Raw genomic sequence first — 23,549 nt, 5'->3', positions numbered from 1 at the left:
GGGGGGGGGGGGGGGGGGGGGGGAGTAATTTGAATGGAAGTGCCCTGATGAGGTTAACACGTTTAGCGATGTATGTATTTCTTACTAGCTCATCTGAGCATCAAACGTACAACTGTTCAAATACTCTACCTACAGGACATTTCTACTTTAAAAAGTATATAATACGAATAATACTTGGGCCTAAAAAACGTAACATCAAGCATTCATAGGTTTGTTGAGAAACACGTTTGAAGATTTCTTTTAGCATATAGGCTGTCGCGTCTAATAGTAAGACCATATAGGTACGCGTTTCTATAATTTCTTTGTTCATTGCACTACAAGGATAGATGACTTATTTTAGCTTTGGATACTTGCGCGTGTATTGGAAACATTTGTCAACACTTAAATTTGTTATTAAATTATTGTTTCTAATGAATTACGTATGCTCTGTTACTATATGAAATGAGAGCCATTAATTTGCTTTTCAAAGTTCTCTGTGTACACTCTTCCTTCATCTTCAGTTGCTAATTAGAAAACTTTCATTATTTTACTATTTATTAATTTATTACCCTTTTCTGGTAGCTTTTGTGGTAGCGCGAAGCATGTCCTCATACATAGCTACGTAGGTCATCGTACGATCGATCGTAGATACCACAATACGCTAAATGTGCTTTTTTTTTATTTACTATGTGTTTCGATTCTATATTTTCTCATCGTCGAATTGGTATTTGATAAGCAAAAATAGAAAAAGAAAAAAAATATTTATATTATGAACGTGTGATATAAGTAACAAGAAACTCTAGAGGACACCGCCTATTACACTAGTTTTTTTCTTCAATTACAGGCGATGATTCACTGATCTATTTGATCTACTATATCTCTAGCAAGGTAACTTTTTGTTAACAACAGCTTCAGGTGTTATATAGTAATACCTTTCAATATAAAAAAGAACATCTTCCGCAATGTTTCAACTGAACTATTTCCTCTCTAAGAGAATCGCCCTATAGAATAATAATTCATGGGAACTTAAGCCGAAAAATGAAACAATACACTTCCCCTAAATCCCGCTCCTATAAATGCTATATTATATGAATTTTCTTTCAAACTGTCTACTAAATCGTGTGACTCTGACAGCTGAGCTAAACGGCGGCTCCCGACGGCCACAATTTGTTGTACTCTTGTATAGGATTAGGACTGTAACTGATTTCTGAAAGTATCAGTGCAGGCAATGTCTACTAAAGCAAACCGCGTCCTGTGGCATACACCTGAAAATCTTTTCCTTGGTTAGCATAGTCATACGCTGTTCCCCAAAGGAGCTTGCCCTACATACCTTTTCGTTATCCTTGAGATCCTCTCGGCGGGCCCAAATGAGAAGTACTAAATAGATAAACATTGTCAGTATGACACACATGTAAATGGTGACGTTGTCAGCGAAGCCGGCGTTAGCAAATACGTAAGAGAAGTCGATGGTATTTGGAACGACGAAGAATCCTGAGCCAAAGCTTGTCAGATGGTTACATTTGCAATATGTTGCCGCATAATTAGCGTTTTCAACCTGTACCATACCAAACAGACACCAGGACAAGTTAACTGTTTTTGCTATTCAAGGCCGGGCTAAAGAAAAAGTGCTCCAATTATTTATCGATCTCTTTCAGACGTGTGCTTTTTTTACCATGATAGTATTGTGCGGTTCAGTAGGTGCAAACTGATCATACGGGCTTCACCAACATCTTGTTGGCAATTTCTAAAGTAACTATAATTCATGTGGCAACTCATAATCAAACACTATCTATCGCAGAGCTCTATCTCGATGAGAAACAGTGGTTTCGCATGTCTATTCCAGAGTGGAACTTTGCTGCCCGTAGAGAGCAAGGGAATAACGGACATGCCAGAGCTACAGAACTGAGAGCACGATCCAGTCTTTACGAGAAAAATTGGCAAGTATTTTACTTCTATGATAAACTGGATGTATTCATTTTGGCAAACAAAGCAAAGATCTAAATATGGGCCACTTATAAATGACAAATTGCATACAAGCAAGATACGAACCTCTTCGTTGCAAATCAGCATTAATAGATTTTATGGTGAAACGGACAACACGGCCCCTCAGGCCAACCTTGTTAGTGTTTTAGGGTATTGATGCCCCCAAGAGTGCTGCATCGTAACGTTTTCTCTATAACATGTACTACAGAGCAGCTTTGCTGGGACGGGTAGAATTGAAGAAAGAGCACCATCTCTTATACAGGTAACTATAGGAATAACTGAAGCAACGAGTCTCAGCTAGAAATCATTGTGACAATCAGTTTCGTTTTTTCTTTTTGGCGAAAACGACGAGGTTCGCCAAACGTTTAGCGTCAAAAGACGAACAAGTCGGTGCCTTGTAATTGTATGGTCCTGACAAGGATGTAAGGGAATAAGTTGTTCAGTCCTATCCAGCTGCAGGTATCAGATGTCTACTGCTGCGCGTAAGAGTCACAATGCCGACAAGTCAAGCCTCCAACGCTGGTCATCCGCTCAAAAAGACTGCTTTTCCAATGACGGGCAGTTGAGTAATACGATATTGATAAATGTCAGCTATAAACAGATTTTGAGACTTGCTTGGGAAGCTTCTGAGAACATACTTGATCAATTTAGAATCTCTCATTCATCCAACTATTGAACGTAATAAAATCAAGAAGCAATTGCAGAAACAGATGGAATAGGAATCGTTTGACACCATTACGGAACTTAAGCAATGATCTCCTAAATGAAGCACTTCAACAAACAATCAAAATTAATTTAATTTTAATAACAATCAACTGTGCAGAAAACTAGGTAATGATCGTGAGTTATACTAGTGGAAACAACACAAGGCTCAGCTTCTTTAGACGGTGTCATTTTGAAGATGGCAATTATCTATTATTGAGGTTTGGAACCTCATTAGTTGGTCATCAATACCGTTACAGAAAACATTGCAGAACTAGAAAGAAGCTCGAGATGAAAACACAGCTCTGTTGTGGCCATGACAACCAGATAGCAAAGAACTTTGCAAAACGATGGTCAGTGTTACCAAATTTTCATGTTATTAATCTCGAATAGTGCCTACTGCAGCAATCCCGTCAATGCAAAAACTCCACTTTCGACGGTATGCGCCTTCCTTCTGTATTATTTCGTGTCCTTGTGCTGAGCAATTAGACGAATTTGTACAGCTCTATAGAGCCAAGTAACCTGTATTGGCATAGCACGCACTCTACTATATACATAAGACAGAAGTATTTTGAAATATATGATGAAACTCACAAAGCATCCCTCGCCGGACCATATTTTGGATTTCTTGTTGAAGAAATAGCAGCCGGAGGTGTATATACGAATGGAGTAGTCCGTACTCAACTCTCGGACGACCTCATTATCAGTAAGATTGAAGTAACCACTGGCGTTTACCATCAGCTCGGATATTGACACGTTGGCCTCCGTAATACCGATGTAGAAATAGCCAGTTCTGAAATATCAAGTAACATTACTTCAATAGAGAGTATTCGGATGTATGATTTGCCTTTTAGCGCAATATAGGACGCGCATAGTAACACAACATTTTATCCCATAATATTTTTTACTCTAACCAAATACTATTGATGAATGCTCGGTTAAGTGGAATTCGGCAGTTTTTATGCACTGCCCCCAACGCCCAACGCCCTAAATTGCAGCTATAGTCGACTTGTCCCGGACGTCTATCAGCGTCACACACGCAGTGATAATGAAACGAGAAACCTACGTTAGGTTAAATAGATACACTACAGAGGCGGCGTTTAGTGTGGGAAATAGTTTCAACAATATGGGAAATACAGCCCCGTCAAGCGAGATTAGGCTTTAGTGTTTAAACGCTTTTCAGTGTCGTTTATGTAGATTCCAGCCAGACTCTGAAGCTAGTTGTCGCTCAAATCCAAATTATATGAGTCAAAAGGATATCTATAAATATTTCACTCAATCAATTTCATATTATGTATATGTAATCGCCGCTTTTGAATTCACAATTAATAAAAAAAAATAGTAAAGGAAAATCTAGCAAGAGTAGCGTCGTTAGGTGCTTCAGCCTTTCTGACATATTGCTAGAGTACAAACGAAGGGGTAATTTAGCTATATAGTAAATAGCTAGACACATAACTAGGCGCACAAAGAAGATTTGTCTTATATATTATTTGACACCCCAACTGCGATCGAGATCATCTGTTTTAGCCCGCTGAATGCCATTCTGTGCCGGCGTTGTCTATAAGAAATATTAAAAAAAAAAACGTATAAAAACATCTGTTCCTTAATAGATTTTTCGGTTATAATTGCCCTTGGCCATGCATCGGTTTCTGCTTATTGTACATATCGCATTTTCTAGCTCCTAGCAAGGTGCTAAATGTAACTATTTAGTTCAGAGAGGAACGGGTACGTGGACGTATAAAATTTAACTTACACATAGTGAAAGCATCCATACAAGTGCACCTCGCACCGCACGTTAAAGAGACGTTTCTGAACGAAATTCACTTGCAAAATAGGCCTCAATTAACTTAGAAATGGGAGGAGTTTTTTTTATTAAAAAGCTTTTCGCCCGTTAGTAGGCGTTAGGAAGCAACGTAAAAAGCCTCCCTAGAAGCCAGTTACCCGAAACCTGAAGACGTGGTCGCTGGAAGGCTTGCGCCTAAAAAACTAACAAACTCTCTATGGTCATTCGCCAAGTTACTCCCTGTTATCAAAACATTACAATTGATGCAGTAATAAGAAATGAGGTTAAACCAGTCTTTCGAGCTAAAAAGCTTGATCGACGGTTTAGCTCAACTTCTGCTTTGGCAAACAAATGGCGCAGAGTTTTTTTTTTGTCTATACGTCGTATATGAGTGATAAATTATTCCATTGGTGAAAAAATATTACTCCATTTGTTAAGTCAGGCATGGCAACACGAAAATATATAGAAACTAATCTCGATGAGATCAAGCAAACTCTCAATAGATTGCAAGTTCGTATATATATTCGTTTCATATACCTTTACTATCAATGTGTGCAGCAATCAAATATCTCAATCTATAGCAAGACTTAAACTTGACTGGATGCACCAAATCAGGAGCATTCAAAGAAGAAGTTATCGCCGAATGGGGAAACATCAAGTCGATGGCCATTACGGTTACTATTGCGGTCGCTTCGGCGGGGGCAATAGCAGGCGATTTCGCCCCTACAAATTTCCTAAAATATTTGCACGGAACACTGCGTCGTACGGAACGTACGCCATAAACGATACCTAAACATTAACATGACGTGCTTTTTCAGCATAGAGGCAAACAGCCGACCCTCTCCCCTGCGAGATGACCTTTGCCTCCGATCTCCCGGCGTTAGCCACTCGCCATTTTTTTGCCGTCCGAGCTCACACATCTTTTTCTCTTAGAGTTTCGTTTAGTGAAGTTATCTGAAATTTAAGGTCATAATAGATGTACTCAGGGCAATTATATACCGTCCGAGAAGTTACTTTATAGTAGGATAACCGGCTTTCTTCTTAAGGACCTCCATTCCGTATGTGTATATTAATAATCGTATATTCGTAAAAACGTATTTGTATGTACCGTACCTAAAAATTGTCAGATACCCTGCACGAATTGGAGTGGGCCAGTTGTTGCAAACGCAAAACGGCAGCACATAACGGTTTAAGGCTTCCAGGTACTGTGAAATAACCAAAATGAAGGCAAACGTGCACGATTTACGAGTGTCTGTTCGTCAACCTCGGTTAGGACGTAGTATAGTAAGATAACACTATGTAATGCAATAGAATATCTACTATATTTTTGTGGGACCTTCTTTGCTGCTAATTCTGTAATAAACGGACGTAAAATATGGAATATCTGTTTTTGTAGTGTAAAGAAAATATAGTTTACGTAATATAACTATACCGTACTATAAGTAAAAATAAACAGCGCGCACAACATTTTTTAACTACATTATACTATATGTCTTAGCTAGGATATGCTAATTTACTATAATCGCACATAAATTTTTTTAATTAGTATTATTTTAGAGAAGTACTCTCATGTAAGGTTTTATTAGGCTTCGCTGTTCCTTTTAGATAATAAATTGCTATATCAGCAGACATGAACTGGCCAAATGTACGTGTGAACAACTAGGAATTGCAAGGGGAGTGCTGGTAGATTTCTAATATCGAACACTATACTTACTGAAAACTTATAAGTTACCAAGTAGTGACTTACAAGATAAATAAACTCGACCTATTTATTGATAACCGTTAGCACTAGTACATTTATATACAAATTAAGAAATAATCTAACATTCACTTTATATGCTTAATTGTACAAAGGAGTTCTGTACTACTTATCATTGAACATCTCAGCTATTGTCGGACTAATTCGTTTCACCTGACTGAATGCTGATCTGCACAGGTGTTCTCCTTAAGGAGTAAGATAAGTAAATAAAACGAGTTGTTCCTTAGGGGATTTTCTAGTTATATTTTCGTTCGATTACGTCTTGGCTCCTGCTTGCTCTTCTAGAGTCCTAGTTGGATTAGAGAACCGTGTACGTGAATATATACGACTTCGCCGAACGCAAATAACATATAAAAAGCAAACATATTTATATATCGATACCGAGCATCGTTTTTAACGGTTAAAAACCTAACTTTAGAAAGTTTCTCTGAAGGGAATCAAGCTTGCAACGTAGCTCTCGATTAACAAATGGTAACAGTAAAAGTGCCTTCGAAATATGTATGACGAAGATGCCTATGTTCGAAATGGCAAAATGGCGTACATGATAGAAGAGTGTGCCTCCTTTGGTAAGGTCATACCGTTTATCCATTTCCTTTGTTTTACTTGTCATCGCGATGATAGTTTACGGTATTTGCAAATCAAGTTTCGTATTCGGACAAAAACAGCCAGAATCAGATCTCTTTAGATCTATCAATTGACAAAAATAAGCTCATTTGACTCATGCACGTTGATTTTTCCTGGTTGAACTTCAGCCTGGGATGCCTTGCAGCATCCACTTTTGAATGCTCTTACGGAAGCTGCAGACTATCCACGCAGTTTCCGCATACAGGTACCATGGGGTTGTGGTAAAAAGTACCAAACAAATTTGGGTAGAAATATTTTTTTTGGCTGAACAGATTTTTAGAAACTGAGATAACTGGTTCTAGTTATATATTAATAAAGTGAAAACGCATTTTTCCATACTACTCTAACGTAACATTAACGACTGTCAAAACCATCGTCTTCCAAGGAAGTCTTTCGCGATACCCTTAATGCGGTTAGCTACAATGATGAAGTTGAAGATCAGCTTTTGTTTGCTCTTCTACTGACTTGTTTACCAATAGGTACCAGTAGATACCAACACTTTGGTACATTACGAGTGAGCCCCCAGGTACAACCATACTATAATGATGAAACAACCGAAATGAAATCTATCGTAGTTTCTTCATACTAGAGATCTGCTGATCAGAAAGAAATGCGACCGCTAATCGCTGGGTAAGTCGACGTCGACGTGCTGGTGTGTACCTTATATATAGAGCATCAGTATAAATACTAGGAACGCTATTATTATCTTCTGTAGTAGGTAGAGATAGCACCCCTTATATTAAATGCTGTTATGATGTCGATCTTTCACGGACGCGGTATGTATTCGTGCTAGTACTGTCATAGGTTGACGATTGGTTACCATCTTACCGATTTAAACCCGTTTAAAGTTTTACTGATGATGTACTACCAATGGACGTTTACCGTCCAAAAATGTACAACACAATGAATACAGTTTGTTGTTAAATGGTCCGACAAAGCTGTTTCTTAATACCAAAGTGTCAGTTAGGTAATCAAACATGAATCTATCGCTAACAGCACAAGTAACATGAAAACTTTTCCAGTCTTTTTTTTTCCAGACCATTTTCCTGTCTTCACAGTAAAATCGTGAGTTAAATCTTCTATTTTTGCTTTCAAGATCAAAGCACGTTAGCTCAGGCGTATAGCGGCGCGATATAATAATTCCCAATTGGTCAACTAATCTAACAACGATAGTCAAGTGGTTGCTAACGGCTATTGCAAGCCAGTTCTGATTAATGTCATAGCAACCAGTATAACGGCACTCACTGAACAGAGCTACTACAATGAAGCATGGTATCAGACCGTGCTACTCTAAGAGAACCACCAAAAGATGAAGCGACTAAAAATTGGGCAACCACTTTTACTTAGTCTCAATAGGTAATTCCTCAATTCCATAGAGAATTGAAAATTCGAGTTTAGCTTTCTTTCTAAAATCAGACCGTATGTAACACGTCTAAAGCATCTAACAGCAGCCTTCCTCAAGCATACGTTCTATTCGATTAATAAACTAAGTATTGCTACATCGGTTTGGAGCTTACTGGCCAAGGGTACCATTGGCCAGTTGGCCCAAAAAAGGGGCATTTTCGAGAATAGCATAGTAACATGTTAGCGATCGTATGGAAACATAGATATATATTGAGAGATTGTGTTTATATATCTAATCCTATTCTCGACAGTCAAGGGTTAATCGAGCAGAGCAAATATAGGTGGCTGGCCCGTTACGGAAACAGAAAGATATGCAGCTGGCCACTCCGGAAGATCGTTGTAGATTCTTGTGTTTCATGGTGATGTGATGTGGCCCTAGGTAAATCGGAAATTATTCGAGAGAAGTTTGGTGCCGGAAGAAGAAAACGTACCAGAATGGCTGTAGTGTCAATAGAAGATCGCTAATGTTCCTTATTTCCTGTAACTTCAGTGGAACTCCTTGTATCAACGTAACATTAGGTAGTTCAAAAACCGGGTAGAATAATTACTTTTATCGTGACCGATTGTAATGTTCATTGAGCAAAGATGTCCACCCATCGATCTTACGATAGCAATGTCTTTCCTTTTCCGCCATAGCCCCGTGCAATATATGCACGGGGCTATGGCGGGAACTGAGTGGCAGAGGCGGAACATGTCACTTTCAAGGGTACTCTTCAAGGGTAGAGCTTTTTTACCGGCATAAGAGACTCCTATAAAAAATAAAACATTTTCGAAGCACTCACTGGTCGTTTTTATGCTATTTCCCTGTTGTCATCAAAATATGTCCGGTCGAGTCGCGCGGTTCGTCCATTTCTCTCGTGTTTATTATGTGCTCCTATTTTTCTCGCCTAAATTTATCTTGTTCGCGCCACACGCGCAGGCACTATTTTGGCAGAGAGCTTTTTTCTTTTTCGGGATACGCTAGCTGCCTCGTTCACAAAGATATAGGTTATGCACCGCGTACTTCACAGTATGTCGGAAACCGTTTAATGCCGCACTATAACACGAGCTCGCTTTTGCCTTAGCTATTAGTACAGTTGACAATAGGGCAAGTGGGATAGCCTCTAACTAGAATAGAGAATAGTTGAAGTAATTTTTTTGTCCATGAAGCGCATACCTGTTATTAATAGCGAAGTTGTCAAGGAAGATGTCGTATGTCCCGTTTGAATTCCTAGCTTGACTTAGATTGAACACCATATCATACGAATGAAGCAATGGTTTAGCTCTGTGTTTCAGATACACAAGTAAGCGTGAATGGTCAGGATTGTCCGGTATAATCTCGATGTTAACTGCCGAATCTTCTTTCTCAACGATAAATTGATGATAGACCATTTGCTCATTCCACTTAGGCTCGGGGGAGAAATGCACCGGGTCAGGTAAACCCTGCAGTGAAGTAGATGAAATAGTTGTTGTATTTATAAGTTCTGTAAATCTGACCACTTCATAACAGCCACTGGTGATGATTCAAGCTTACCGTACTGTTTTCCCCAGCTCCCTTACGGGGCACAATTATGGTGAAGAAATCGGTGGTATTCGAAATGTCGAGAGGATGCAATGTGTCGTCCAGAACTATTAACTGCAGTGTCTTGGAATCTTTCGAAAGGACGTCTACGGAACCTCCGTACGATTGCAGAATAGCAGGCCATGAGACCGCCTGTAAGTCGATGCAAAGAGAGGCAACAGGAACCAAAACCACAATAATATCATTGCTGCTAACACGTAAAGAAACGAGTAAACTGAGTCATCGGAACTGGCTTTTGACCTATATTTGAAAAAAAAACATACCTATAGCATTGTACTGCTCTCAATGTAGAATGACCACACGTGTATAATGTCGAGTGTAGGAGCTTGGCATTAACTGATCTTTCATTGTTGCTGCCTGTTAGAAAGTGTTTTCACTTTTCTCTTCAGGAAAATACTTTCACTATTCATACAAACCGTCATGAAATGACCACTGAATGTCCTATAGTACATATATAACTTAATGATGTAGAGTCTACCCAATGGTTTGACATCAATACATTACGACGGAAATACCGGTTGCAACTTATTTTCACAACTTTCTTCTTCTTCTTCTGAAATCGTACAGGCAAACACAATGAGCTTCCAGGGCTGCAGTGGTTCTGAGTCATCTTTCTGCACTGTCAAACGTTCTAGATAGTTGTAAACTAATCCAAACCAGCATTATTTCGGTTCATGAAATGACGGATTGTGTCACTACTATGCGAAGTTGCGGGGACAGATTCGTAATTATAGAACATATAATACTTGTAGCATCATTATGCTTACATCCGATGACCAATAAGCAACTTTATGTCTATATGGTAACGAAATACTTGTATTTGAAAAAAGTAGTTTGTTGTGCCAGCGCACTAGTGCCCATTACGTAAATTATAGTAAACCTGGCGTTTTATTAGATGCAATTAATGAAACACTTGGTATTATTGTGTAGAGTAGTTGGCCTACAGGATTTTACGCGTTTTTACTGCTAGCGGTCCAACTGATTTTAGTTCGCCCGTTACTGTAACCTAAATCCGCTATGGACACTGCGATAAATTAGGATGTCTAGACAATCGTCCGATGGCTAAACTTAATAATCTTGAGTAATATGTGTGGCTTTTCATACAAGTATCTCATAACTCTACTTTTACCCTTGTCCGTCTAGGGAGTTAATAGGATCAGTCATTTACGTATGCAAAGAGCTTCGAACTAACATAAAGTCATTCCGATCTACCGAGGACTAGATCGGTTTAGAACAATGAAAGGCGCCCGACATGCAGCACCGATAGGAACATATAACGCGAACGATAACGTACGGTGTTAAAAGACGTAACTTCATAAAAATATAGCTTACCATCACACCTAATGTTTCATTGCCTGCGCAGTTCGGCTGATTTGCCAGCATATCGCATACTCCGGGGAAGATGTAAACAGCATCGCCATGCTGAATCGCTTTACCGGATAGAGCCCCACCACTGAACCTATACAGGAGCAAGGTACACGAATCCAAATTGACGAGGCATAGGGACCCAAATATGACTCAAAGGTCTGTCTATACAAAACTATCCTACCTGTATCCTCATTTGTCAAGGCCTGGATTCTGTAATATCGTGGGCAGGAGTTCAATTAATGCATTTCCGTATTCAATTTCGCATATAAGCGTCGCGTCTGAACGTGTTAGATATGGCTGTTCCGTAGTAGATCTCAAGCGAATATATCTACATGTACATGTTCTATTACAGGCAGCAGTCTTAGAAACAGTAAACGAAAACTTTCGAAGCTAGAACAACTTCCTAAAGATTCTCTTGTTGTACAAGTGCATATTTTATAGAAGTAAGGACAATCACTTGTTTCCGGTCACCCAGATTATCTAGTATAGTAGCTCTACGCACGCGTAACTATACATTATTGTATAAGCACGAGCTGATTTGAGCATATAGTTGAACTTACATTGATATAGTCATGGCGAGCCCGGAGGGCGCGGCGAACTCAAGCGGGCGTTCTCCAACGATGATATTACGGAGAATGGCCAATACGATGTCGATCGTTAGTTGGACCATTGTTATAATTTGCGCCTCAGCGATTTTTCGCTCCTCGAGGACAACTGCTCGTTCAAGAGCCTTATCCATAGGTAGTGAACCGTCAAACAAGGCCTCTGGTGCCGATACGCGTTGATTATAGATATAAAAAGTTGGTATCCATTTACAATGCATGCTATCTATATGCCACACGCTCCATTAGGATAACGTAGTTTACAGATGTAGATACTACGTGATAATATAAAACGCGCAAATGACGATAGTTATTTTTTTTCCAGCTCATCTCGATTCAACAGACCTTCCTCAGAACAGTTACCGAGCTATCTATTGATCATAAACAGTGTACTAATATTATATTATATTTTATACTATCATCCTTTCTAATTTTTTCCTAAATCCAACGATGGTAACTAACCCTTTTCCTCTTCTTCTTCAAGGGCAATTTCTGTATCGTATTCAAGGTTAACTGCTTTAGCTTTATCCGTCGGCATTACAGTGCCTTCCAACAGCTGCTGAGTCATCCGCTATAGAGTTAATAAACAAAAATACCATTTGAAAATAAGGTATAACATTAAGTTACCAGTGTACATATCGCTATCTGCTGCCGCATCGTTTAGCTTAGCATCTACTCCCCCATTGAACGCAAAAATTACCCATCTGTAGAGACATGCTTTTCCACGATCTATGAACATCGTGTTTATTACTAATTACTAAAAGTGGTGGAAGATTCTTTGTAATTTAGTCATAAAATAAAGTTCCACAATTATGCGTACTCTGTGCTCACATCTGTGATATATATATATATATAAGCTTTTTTTCGTTTGTGTACTTTGGTCACGCCTATTATGTATTATCTAAAAAGCCTATTTATAAATTAAATATATGATTGTTTTTAAAGGCAGACTCGTCATCTGATCCGATGCATACAAAAAGAGCTGCGCACAAAAGAAGTAAATTGTACAGTCAACTCGAAATGAATATCACTTATTTAAAAGGATCTAACTTACCGCGACAATTCCTCCCATAGTTCCTACTGCGTACATACAGAAGTCTAGAAGTTGCTGAGGAGCTTCAACTTTCATGGTCTTTGCCAGCGTCACAGTTTTACGAAGTAGCTTAATGATCAGCTCCTGTTCAACCAATGCGATAACACACTATAATGTTCATTCGGGTACATTGCGCATCTGCCGCCTTTCCAAATGAAAGTACCATTGCGTCTTCCATAATTATATCTATCAGTATGTCTCAATATAGTAGAACAAATGTAACACACTTTGTCTTCCAAATTTATCCTGAGCGGACGCTGGAATCTGCAAAGTCCTTCATTTGATATTATGTATATTTATTTTTAATATAAATTTAATAATATATATAAAAAAAAATATTAAAAAAAATACTTATCCATTACTGCATAACAGCAAGTTCCGCAAACTACTGCAATTTTATAGCTTTTCACGTTCGATTATATCATCTAATAATAGCACATTGTCTTGGGTAAAAAAAAAACTCTTTTCCTTTTGACTCCGGACTTGACATTGTCCCAGCTAATTGTATCCTTGTTGAAATATACGGCGATTTCCTCAAGAAAAATCTAACCGGATAATAGAAACAATTATCAAAAGCATTATCCAGTTCTTGGTACAAACTAAAAGGACGAACGTGCCATACTATTCGCAAAACGACCTTCACAACATTCTTTTAAGTACTGATATTCCAAAATTAAATTATACTGATCGATAATCAACCACCGTATTTTAGTGCTTTGTCTGACAGATCAAGCGAAGACGACAGAAACTAATGAGAAAGATATACACAGACCTCTAGTTCTGTATATATTCATGGCAAAAATTCAATAGTACAGTCTATTAATAGGTCGCTCAATGATACCGGCTACCAGCTGTTCTAGATGGAGGTAAACTAGCTAATTTTGTTAAATCTCGCGGTTGACGATACGGAAAGGATTCTGTTAGCTGCATTTAACGCAGTTTTCAATAAGGCCTTTCCAACGAATTTCCTATGCCGACATAAACCGTCTGTCAGCAGACCACCTTGACCATCCCATGTTCGACAACTCGAACAAAAAAGAGCGACAGAAGCGTCTGATTAATCTTTTTGTGCTAATTTTACTGAGGGGTGGACCTTTCAAATGGTGGAACCACTGTGCCAATACATTTTGACATTTTAGAAGTTCATCAAACACTTTAATAAGCGTCGATCAGATTTGTGATTATTGTCTCGTTTTTGAACGAATGAACTGGTCATCAACTCCTATCACTAGCAAGAGCTGATGCAGTGAGCCTTGAAGTATTATTTCTACATATGCTGCTAGGTTTCTCTGATCCGATAATAGCGGCCATGGCCCTCTTCACTGCTTGGAATTTTATGAAAGCTGGAAAACGTTACGAAGTCATATGCATAATCTGTTGCTTAATATACAACCAATACTGATTAACTTAGGCTACCTTTGGAACAAATGACAAATCTAAGTTACTTTGTGGGCTACCTCCTATTGTCTTAGCACTCATAACAGTGTGTTAATGGAGTCTACAGGAATGACCAGTGCTGAGAACGAGCTCGCATCGTTTGTCGTATATAAGCACACTCAATGGCATATTGGACTCACATTCGAAATAAACAAATACAAAATTGGAACGGCGCATTATATGTACCAATATTTTGACTTTAACGCTCAACACATAGTAAGAAGAATAATATGATTTTATGGAAATTCGGTAACTATATTTCGTTGGATATGAGAAAGCGCCTTACACGCATTAGGGGCTAATTTTATCCTTTTTTATACATATCAACACGGGGAACATATTTTCGATATCAGTACATCGCCAAAAAAAGAGATTACATTACCATTGATAAATTCGAAAAATATCGGAAAAAGCCAAAGTTTTTTCAGGTGCTAATGTAATACTTTTGACCAGGTATCTATACGTTGTGTTTTTTAAACGTTATTCTAAGAAAAATATTACGTTTCTCATGTAGAACGTAAATATTTTGGCGCAAAAGTGGTTTACGAACTGTTAGAATAGTTGAGGCGATTGCAGCGCCCTATATATCGTTTTAAAACTGGCGCGCCGTAACGATCGAAAATGTGTATTACACTTTCATCGTTGGATAAAAAAAAAAAGTTACAGGTATTCTAGTCATGATTCCAGCGAACGCCATATTTAGATGAGGTTGACCCAATTTGCTTTTGAATGTACCTCCTTTTGACGATTTAACCACTTGCTTAGATCAAGCAAAAGCTAGTTCGGTTTAAAAGAAGTATACGGCGATATATACAACATCAAGTCCGAATCACGGACGCGCTCTGCGGTAATTAACCGATTTCATATTTGTAACGCCATATTCTTTAGGAACGGCTCAGGGTCAGAGTAGCTTGCTTACTAGAAAAATACGAGACCTGGGTTCAGATCAGATCTGCCACGACCTTCGATGCACAAGCTTAGCATCAATGCGGCTGCCTTACAATTCCAACAAGAACATACGATTACAAGACTCGGGAAGGCTTTTACCTTATAAATATCCTAGCAATGTCAGACCAATAAGGATCGCTGTACGTTGGAGCTTATCAGTCAATATTGGAGTTGGAAACGGTATGAAACAAGATTTTTATTATGGCTACAGAAATGCTTTACAACATCCTAAAAACCATCTCGTACGTCAGACGCGTACACGTTTTTGAAATAGTACCATCGCTACATGCATTGATGTTCCCAGATGAAGAAGTACGTACTCCAGCTGGATGTCTTTCGGCTATTTACCAGAATTCAAACGTTTTCGAAGACGCCCACATTATCGAAGTAGTTAATAAATTATTATTATTTTTAGTTAGCCTTGTTTGTTGCCATAGTAAGTTTTAAATTTTGAGGAATACATGTACTTTTTTTTGCGTAACTGGGCGCAAACCTCATCTTACGCGTAATCACTTTCATTTTCCTAAGAAAGGGTGCGAAATAAAATGTTCTACAGATCTGTATCGCAAACTTTGAAATGGCAGTATATTAAAAACCTAAAAAACGTACCTTTCCTTCGTTATCGACGCCGTTTCCTGCTCCTGCAATGGCGGTCAGGGCCGAACCGATTTGTTCGATAGAATTCAGCGTGTCAACATTCATAATTGAAGATACGGAACGAATCATTCGAGAGCGAAGAATGGCTTGCTCTTCTAGTTCTTTTTCCATAAGTTCTGAAATACATTTAACATGTTATTAGACTTTCAATTGTTTCTCGTGTACAAACGAATTACCGTACATATACTTGACTGGATCACCTGTTTGAACTAGAAACGATAACGAACAAATATCTCACTAACATATCTGGCTTAATGACTAAGCGTATCGATACTGTATACTGTACAATTGATACTATGCTCAGCAACGGAACAACCGGGCCAGTATATTCATAACTTGAATTGAAGTTCCGGGTACGGTCTGTTCTTGGCGGAGAAAAAAGAAAAATGCGTGCTCTTTTCAGGAGAAACGTGCTTTAAAGTGTTTTTATGCCCGTAAACGACGGAAACGGTTGAGAGAATACATACCGCAACGTGTTCTTTGAGCACTTTTGCGCAGTAATTAACGTCAGGATTTGAATCGTTTGAATGGAAGCCTTAATAAAGTCCGTAGTATTTATTTATACACAATAATTTCTATGTATATATAAACTAATAGTCAGATCAAGAAGACTATATGGCATTGTTTTTGTCAATACTTGGCTCCTTGAGCCTGTTGTATTACAGTAGCCTACCGCTTATTGGTTTCGCCTATTCCCAGGGTTGGTCGGTCTATGCGCAATTTTGATTCGCTTCATTTTCGTCGTTTTCGAGACGTTATGTTTACTTATATATTCAAATAAAGACGTCGAGGGTAGGACGTGTCCTTCTGTATCAGGTCGTACTGACCCTTTTCAGCGAGTTCAACACCTTAATGCTACCGTGTAACTCGGGCTTAGTAGGATCAGACTGTTCGTCATCCTAATCGTTCCTGAGCGGCAAAGTCTGCCTAATCGGACATTGTATACTATGCTTGAAGCTGCCACAGCTGGTATTCTTCATATAAATAATTATTAGCAAATGAATAGATAAGCCTTCACTACAAAATATATGAAACTCTATGAAATATAGGCTACCGAATGAAGTGTTACTCCCAGACCGTTTTTTGCCGTATATATTTAATACAATTGGGTTATGACCATCAACTTCCGGTCGATAAGTATCACAATTAATATATATCTCAACATTTAGCTTGACACTAATAATCGTAAGCTCATTGCAATAAAAAGTTTAAGATATATTCACAGCGACCATTGTTACAAACGGTATCCTATGATTACAAGTGGAGTCGACATTTTTTTTTTTTTTTTTTCATTATACGACAGTCAGGAGTACAGAACGCGTGGTGCGTAGGGGTTTCCGCTACAAACTGGGTAGTAACTGAGATTAGTAGGTCAGCATTCACTGTTTGAAAATCAAGTGCATAAACTTAATTTCAAAAAGCCATTCCGCAATACAGACTACAACTGATTTCAGGAATCGTAATGTTCTACCGAATACAATAGTTTGTTCTGAAAAATAAAAAAATGGCGGTGCAAAAGTTGGGGAGTGGAGTAATTTAAAGGGGGGGGGGGGAATGAAGCAGGTGCAACAGGGTGCATTAGGAAAACGATTTGTTTCCAACGCAGGAAACCTTATTACTAATTAGCTAGCCTCATTTCAGTGATAGCTACGAGGGTCCAGACCGACGTTGACTGCAACGGTCAGAACTCGCTTCTATGTACGAAAAGGGAAAAATCTGTTCGACTTTATACGGACGATTTAAACTTAGTCATTTTCGTCAACGTTGCGCCTCAACAGGACGTCCGAGTCGACTGACAAAATCGCCGCAAATTACTTAGAAAATATGCCAAAATGATCGAAAAAATCTAGCCACTGTAAAAGAACAGTCATAACGGAATAATAGGATCTGAGTTCGGAAATCTGTGAAGCTTTTGATCCGCAATGAGTATTTGAGTGTAATCCGTATGAGTAGTACCAGTGAAATCGATCAAGATTAACACAAACTGATAAGATGGGATAATAGGATCGCTAATATATTCTAATTGGAGAACGTACCCGCTGTCGGAGGATAGCTGCAGCAGTATCAATGACGGTTTATTGGAACTTGATTTATCTAAGAATGTGTGGCACCAGTGAACTTAGTTAACAAATTAGGGAAAGGAGCCAAACAGACTGAGAATCGTGGCCTAGTAGAGGGGTTCTTCAAGAGTAGAGCCGTAACGCTTCTGCAGGTTAATCAATATAGAGCACCATGTAGGAACAAGCAATAGCCATAAGGCAGTAGGATTACAAACAATGTCGTAAACTGACTAAATCAGAAAGGTATAGTAAGTGTAACTGGCTGATTACGACTCGCTAACGTAGCTTTTCATGGCACGAAAAGATTTAGGAAGTATTGTGATTGGATATCGGTAAAGGAGTCGGTCTCTGCGTTCGAGCTATAATTTCTACTTAGAGCAAGCTGCAGGCAGCGGACTTGTATCAACAGAGGAATGGGATCATTTCAAAAGTATACTACGGAAGAGCTATAGGTTGTGCCGGGCGATAACTGGGCTAAGCTAACGGGATGATCGAAATACCACTAACTATGCGACTGAATTAAGAAAATGGTATAAGGGCAACTAGATAATTTGATGTAACCTGAATCGAATTTTATTATATTAAAAAAAGGCTACTGGTATAGCTCCAGGTAGGCTACATACCTGTTAGAATGTACCAATAGAGATAAGTGCAGCGGGATAGGTGGAGTGCCTGTGCTAGGTTCTGTCTATGAAGGTCACAAATCAGTTTAGCAAATGTTTGTAATAGAAATTGATGCCAAATTAAACCGAAGACATAAACTTCTATTTTCAACGAAAAACACTTAATTGACGCAATTTCCCAATATAAGGTGCCAAAAACTAAAATATCCTAGCCAGTACTTCAGTACTAGCCGCCAAATGCTAATCTCCCTTTTGTCTACTCAAATCCTCGATTCGTAGGTAAATAGGCAGCTTCAGCGAACAACGACAGTTTCTGGAAGGCTGCCAAAAGACGTCTTAGATGAGCGAGGTTTTATTAGAAACAATACTGTTGAAGGATTCCCTATAGAGTTGCGTTGCGACTGCAAACGAAACAGCTCCTTCAGGACGCTCCCCTTATGGCTCTATTGTAACCGAGTGCATTGAACGAAGACCAGCTGGCAAATGCCTGTCTTCAGAACGGACGGGGTAAAATTGGAAGATCGCTTCTGTTCTGATCAAAGTTCAACTTAGTTTACACAATAACTACAATGGTCATGTTCCCATTCGCTATTTGATACAATTAAGCTTGGGACCCATTAGAAAATCGTTTGGGTGAAGATTAACTTCCTTCCATCGTCTCTATTGTTGACCCTGTATATCTATGACGTTAGTATACGTGTATCGCAATTACGGTAACTATCTAACTCGCATAGACAGTCATAACACCAACTAGAGATATCAAATCGCTATTTTTTAACCCAAGCTTTACCTGTGTATTATTACGTCTTTGTCTGGTTTCTTCTACAACGAATCCATGCCATAATTAAAGCAGTAGCGTTTCATTGACAGTCTAATAGGCTCCTAGCGATCTGACGTGGGCAGTAGCAACACCTCATTCCGATATGCGATCAATGGAAATCATTGCTATCATAGACGTGTCAGTTCACTTTGACGGACAGACATTATCAGGTACTTCTTGACGCTCCTACTTGAATCAAGCACAACCTGACGCAGATTCTATGTCTATTCCAGACAGCGCCTTATTTGCTCTTACAAATGTAATAGGTCAAAGTGCCTTTAGAAGCCGATGGACAGCCTCTCACAAAATAAATTGCTTGCTCTCTTTTGCTAGGAAACAGCAATTTTCGACACAACCGTGAAACATTTCTTTAACGACGGCCCCTTACGGACAGGGCAACTGAAAAGACGCTATACAGATTGATTTACCAATTAGCTGGATTTCGACTAACGGATCGAAGCACTCAGCCTCTATCTAGACCACCCATCGTTAATATCAGTGGACAAGTACGCCTACCGCACCATCATAGAAACGACTGTTGTTGCATTAGTAGCTAAAAATGAAAATTATCGTTTTATTTAGCTAGGCGGAATATTTATTGTAGTGAAATATCAATCACATAACGTTTAATGTGATATTATAGATAAATTACGTTATGATTTGTTAGGAACTTAACAAGTTATTACGCGTACGCTACAAAGTTACTGCTGGCATGCATAACTTAGTTTCTGTATTATATTCGTAGATTTAAAAATAGACCGTCGAACACACCTGTATTGTTGTAGTCAATTTCAATTTCATTTTCATAGTCTTCTCGAAGCCGAACGTTCAGAAGCGACGTAATGGCCTGCGACATCTGATTCATTTTGGCCTGATCTCCTGCAGCATCGGCATTATCAAAACTTCGATCGTTTAAATAATTTTCAAATTCACTCTTTGTTGGAAGACGGGTCTGGAATAAGAGTGAAAGTGAATCGAAGCTAGTAGTAGCTTCAATATTTATCTTTGCGTTAACCTAAAGGAGCAATGACACAACTATAAATCTTAACTCATCAATTACGTGCTTATATATATATATATATATATATATAGGGGCACGTAACTGATGAAAAGAAAATAACGTTGCGTTGAAAATTACTTACGTAAAGTCTATTCGTTAAATGCAATAGACATTGTACCAAATGACTATAGGGTCGGTATCAATCCAGAGGGACATAATAGCACATACTCCTGTTGAGAGCAACTTTGTAAATACATATGAATTAACATGCTAAGTTTATTGAATACGCGGTTAAATTCAATTAATCTATGATGTCTGCGTCAAACTTCCGAGCGAAAAAAATGAAGTTTGATTTTGCATTCTACAGGCGGAAAGAGGGACTCAGTTATTCGATATCCGTGATTTCTTCTACTTTTCTTTTTTTTTTTTGCTTACTAGAGTCTTATATTTCCTACAGTGTTCCGACTTGCCACCGGGCACGTCATTTACTATAAAGGAACAACTGTAGAATGATTAACATCGTGAGATCCGAACCACGTGAGTTCTACAATCACTCCTAGCCCTAACAAACTGCCAGCTATCACGCCTAAGCAGCTCCAACTATGAGCAGGTCATACTCTCAATATCTCATTCAGTATGCTGCTACGTCCGAGAAAAACGTGTTTTTCAAAATTAAGTGAATCATTCAATACCTCTCACTCGAAGCTCCGATCTCAGCGGCTAACAGAGGCGCTGATTCAGGGTTTACGTCAATAAGGGAAAAAGGGCCGACTAATGATAAGCCGTTGACTTGGCCATGTCGAGGAGCAGAGGAAATGGCACTATCTCCTTGCAACAGTATGCAGCACCTCGAATTTTTCCTCACATTGTCTCAAGACAGTTGTGGAAAGAGAGCTGTAACGCAGACTGTACTAATGAAATAGGGGCGCTTTCACAGCTTGCGACTCATCAATACGGAGGAAAACCCGCAGAGGCGAGTGGGTGGCCACTTCCTCTGCTAATGCTACTAAGTAAAGCGGCGGGCTGGCAGCGATGTATCAAAGAAGGAGACAAAGGATAAAAAAAAAAAAAAAAAGAAACATGTCTTATATCAGTGGACTAACCATCTAGATTGAACCGTACGGTAACTTTTGTCACTGCGTCCTATTAGGTACAAATTGAATGGTGCAATCAAGATGACTTCATGTCCATAATGTCTAGGGATAAGTATCTAACAGAGGTAGAAACAAAGCATTGTTAATTGACTCGTCTTCTTTTTTTTTTGCTGCTACTTTTTGTTTCTACTGGTCTCTTCCTCTCACTACTGGTACTAGTTAGTATGTAAATTGGCATAAGATTATTTGTTACGTTACGTGTAAAATCTAAACACATTTCACTATAAGTGATATTGCGTCTATGACCGGTTGAGGTACCACAAGCTCTATAAATAGAGTTCTATTTTTTTAAATGATTTCTCTGGATTATTTTAGTGAATGTGAAGTATTCAATATAAGTGTCTCTATTTGTAGTGTAACTTAATTGTATTATACTGGAGTATAATGACGGCAAAGGTGAACCAAGTTAATGAATCTTTAAAGCGGTTTATATTCACCATGGTTGGCTTAAACTGTGCCGTTTACTGTGCACACCTTTTCTGTTTCCGAATTCTTATCAAAGGATCGAAATGTATTTATTCCACATTAGCACCTAAATTATTATGACAGTACCACTGCGGAAACATCATAGGGATTTAAGTATTTCCTGAACTTAATCAGGCAACTTACCCAGACACAACAAACGATACGTTTAGTCTATAACCTGTCTTTACCGTACAAAGGACTTTATCGTTTTAGTTTTTTGAAAAATGAATTTTTTTGCACATAAATACAAAAAGCTTTTTTACTTTTAGCATATATCTACAAATGCCACTACTATTTTTTTATGCAGAATTTCGACCACCTTATATATACTCCTATGCATATATTCATAGCAAACGCCTAACAACGCACGCATAAACAGTACCTTAAAGCTAAATTACCTGTCATCATATTAGTGTCCAGTCAATGTTTTATCGCTCAATTCAACACGTATTTTCAAACATACATGTTTGATATATAAGGTGATCGGCAATATATGATTAATGTACATTTACATTAAAAATGCCGTTCAACATCCCGTTATCCCTCTAACATTTTTTTATGAGTCGAAAATTCTCTCTCGCTCACGGAAGTTCACTCACTAACTCACCACATGGCGACGCTGTTACGTGAGAACTTATATTCATGTAGGCCCACTTAAAAATGTGGGCATGTGAAAGCTACATACCTTTCCATACACCCATTATAATATACTTATTATAAATTAAAGAATTTCCATTGTGCATTTGACCATTTGACAGTGCATAAAACCAATTTACTTTCTATCGCCAGGGGCCTATCAGCGACCAATTAGCTCTGCCTAAGGCTCTTTGCCCACGACGCTATAGGTATCAATTGAATATAAATAGATTACTTTCTTTATTCAATTTAAATAGAGCTCTGAGATACTTTGTTGTTGGACAAATTTCATGAATGAGTCTAAAACTTAAATGGGCTGACATCAGGTAAGTGATAATCCGTACCATGACCCAGCAGTATATCTGGAAGTATACAGACATTCTAAGCTTACTCATAACTTAAATACACTTCGGTCTTTATACGTAAAATATGCATATTAAGAGCAATCTTATTAGCAATGTCAGTTTGCCAAGGGTTAATTTTATGTATTTCGAATTGATTATAGTGGCTCTGATCTAAAACATACCACAAAGCGGGTCATATTGACCCGGGTCGTAGCTCCCTCCTTGTCCTTGATATCAGCTCCAACAAGAAAATCCCCGTACGGTAGAAGTAGTTGTACTGTGTGGTCAGGTCCATACGTCAAAAACGTCAAGACACTATTTTCCATGTTGTAAACTGTGATAGAAATAATTGCATGAAATTAATATCTAGTTTAGGAAGAACTTTATGTCCCACAACAAAATTTCAGTTAACGTTTTTAAGGCCCATAGAATTTTGACAACGTTGAGATATCAGCTTTTCAAGGGCCTAGAGTTTATTTAATTAGCATGTGTTTATACAGTTACACGATTAACTATAACCTGTTGTTTGCTGACGGAGGTGAAGCAC

The 23,549-nt window shown here is 38.5% G+C and overlaps 1 protein-coding gene across 1 annotated transcript in view; it reads right to left on the bottom strand.

Annotated features, from left to right (window-relative positions):
* Nucleotides 1-23,549, bottom strand: part of LOC111269115 (polycystin-1) — an 81,846-nt gene that overhangs the window by 20,664 nt on the left and 37,633 nt on the right. The window contains exons 28-38 of the mRNA XM_086971981.1: nt 23,185-23,336; nt 20,175-20,355; nt 15,853-16,016; nt 12,820-12,942; nt 12,228-12,336; nt 11,724-11,928; nt 11,128-11,254; nt 9,748-9,927; nt 9,391-9,656; nt 3,259-3,457; nt 1,310-1,534 (exon numbers count right to left, since the gene is read on the bottom strand). Coding sequence (XP_086828107.1) covers nt 1,310-1,534; nt 3,259-3,457; nt 9,391-9,656; nt 9,748-9,927; nt 11,128-11,254; nt 11,724-11,928; nt 12,228-12,336; nt 12,820-12,942; nt 15,853-16,016; nt 20,175-20,355; nt 23,185-23,336 — 1,931 coding nt within the window. The remainder of the gene's footprint in view (nt 1-1,309; nt 1,535-3,258; nt 3,458-9,390; nt 9,657-9,747; nt 9,928-11,127; nt 11,255-11,723; nt 11,929-12,227; nt 12,337-12,819; nt 12,943-15,852; nt 16,017-20,174; nt 20,356-23,184; nt 23,337-23,549) is intronic.

The sequence above is a fragment of the Varroa jacobsoni genome, unplaced genomic scaffold (assembly GCF_002532875.2).
Source record: "Varroa jacobsoni isolate VJ856 unplaced genomic scaffold, vjacob_1.0 scaffold_1356, whole genome shotgun sequence".
NCBI lineage: Eukaryota > Metazoa > Arthropoda > Arachnida > Mesostigmata > Varroidae > Varroa > Varroa jacobsoni.
The sequence above is the reverse complement of the archived record's forward strand: the minus strand, read 5'-3'. Positions and strand labels throughout refer to the sequence as shown.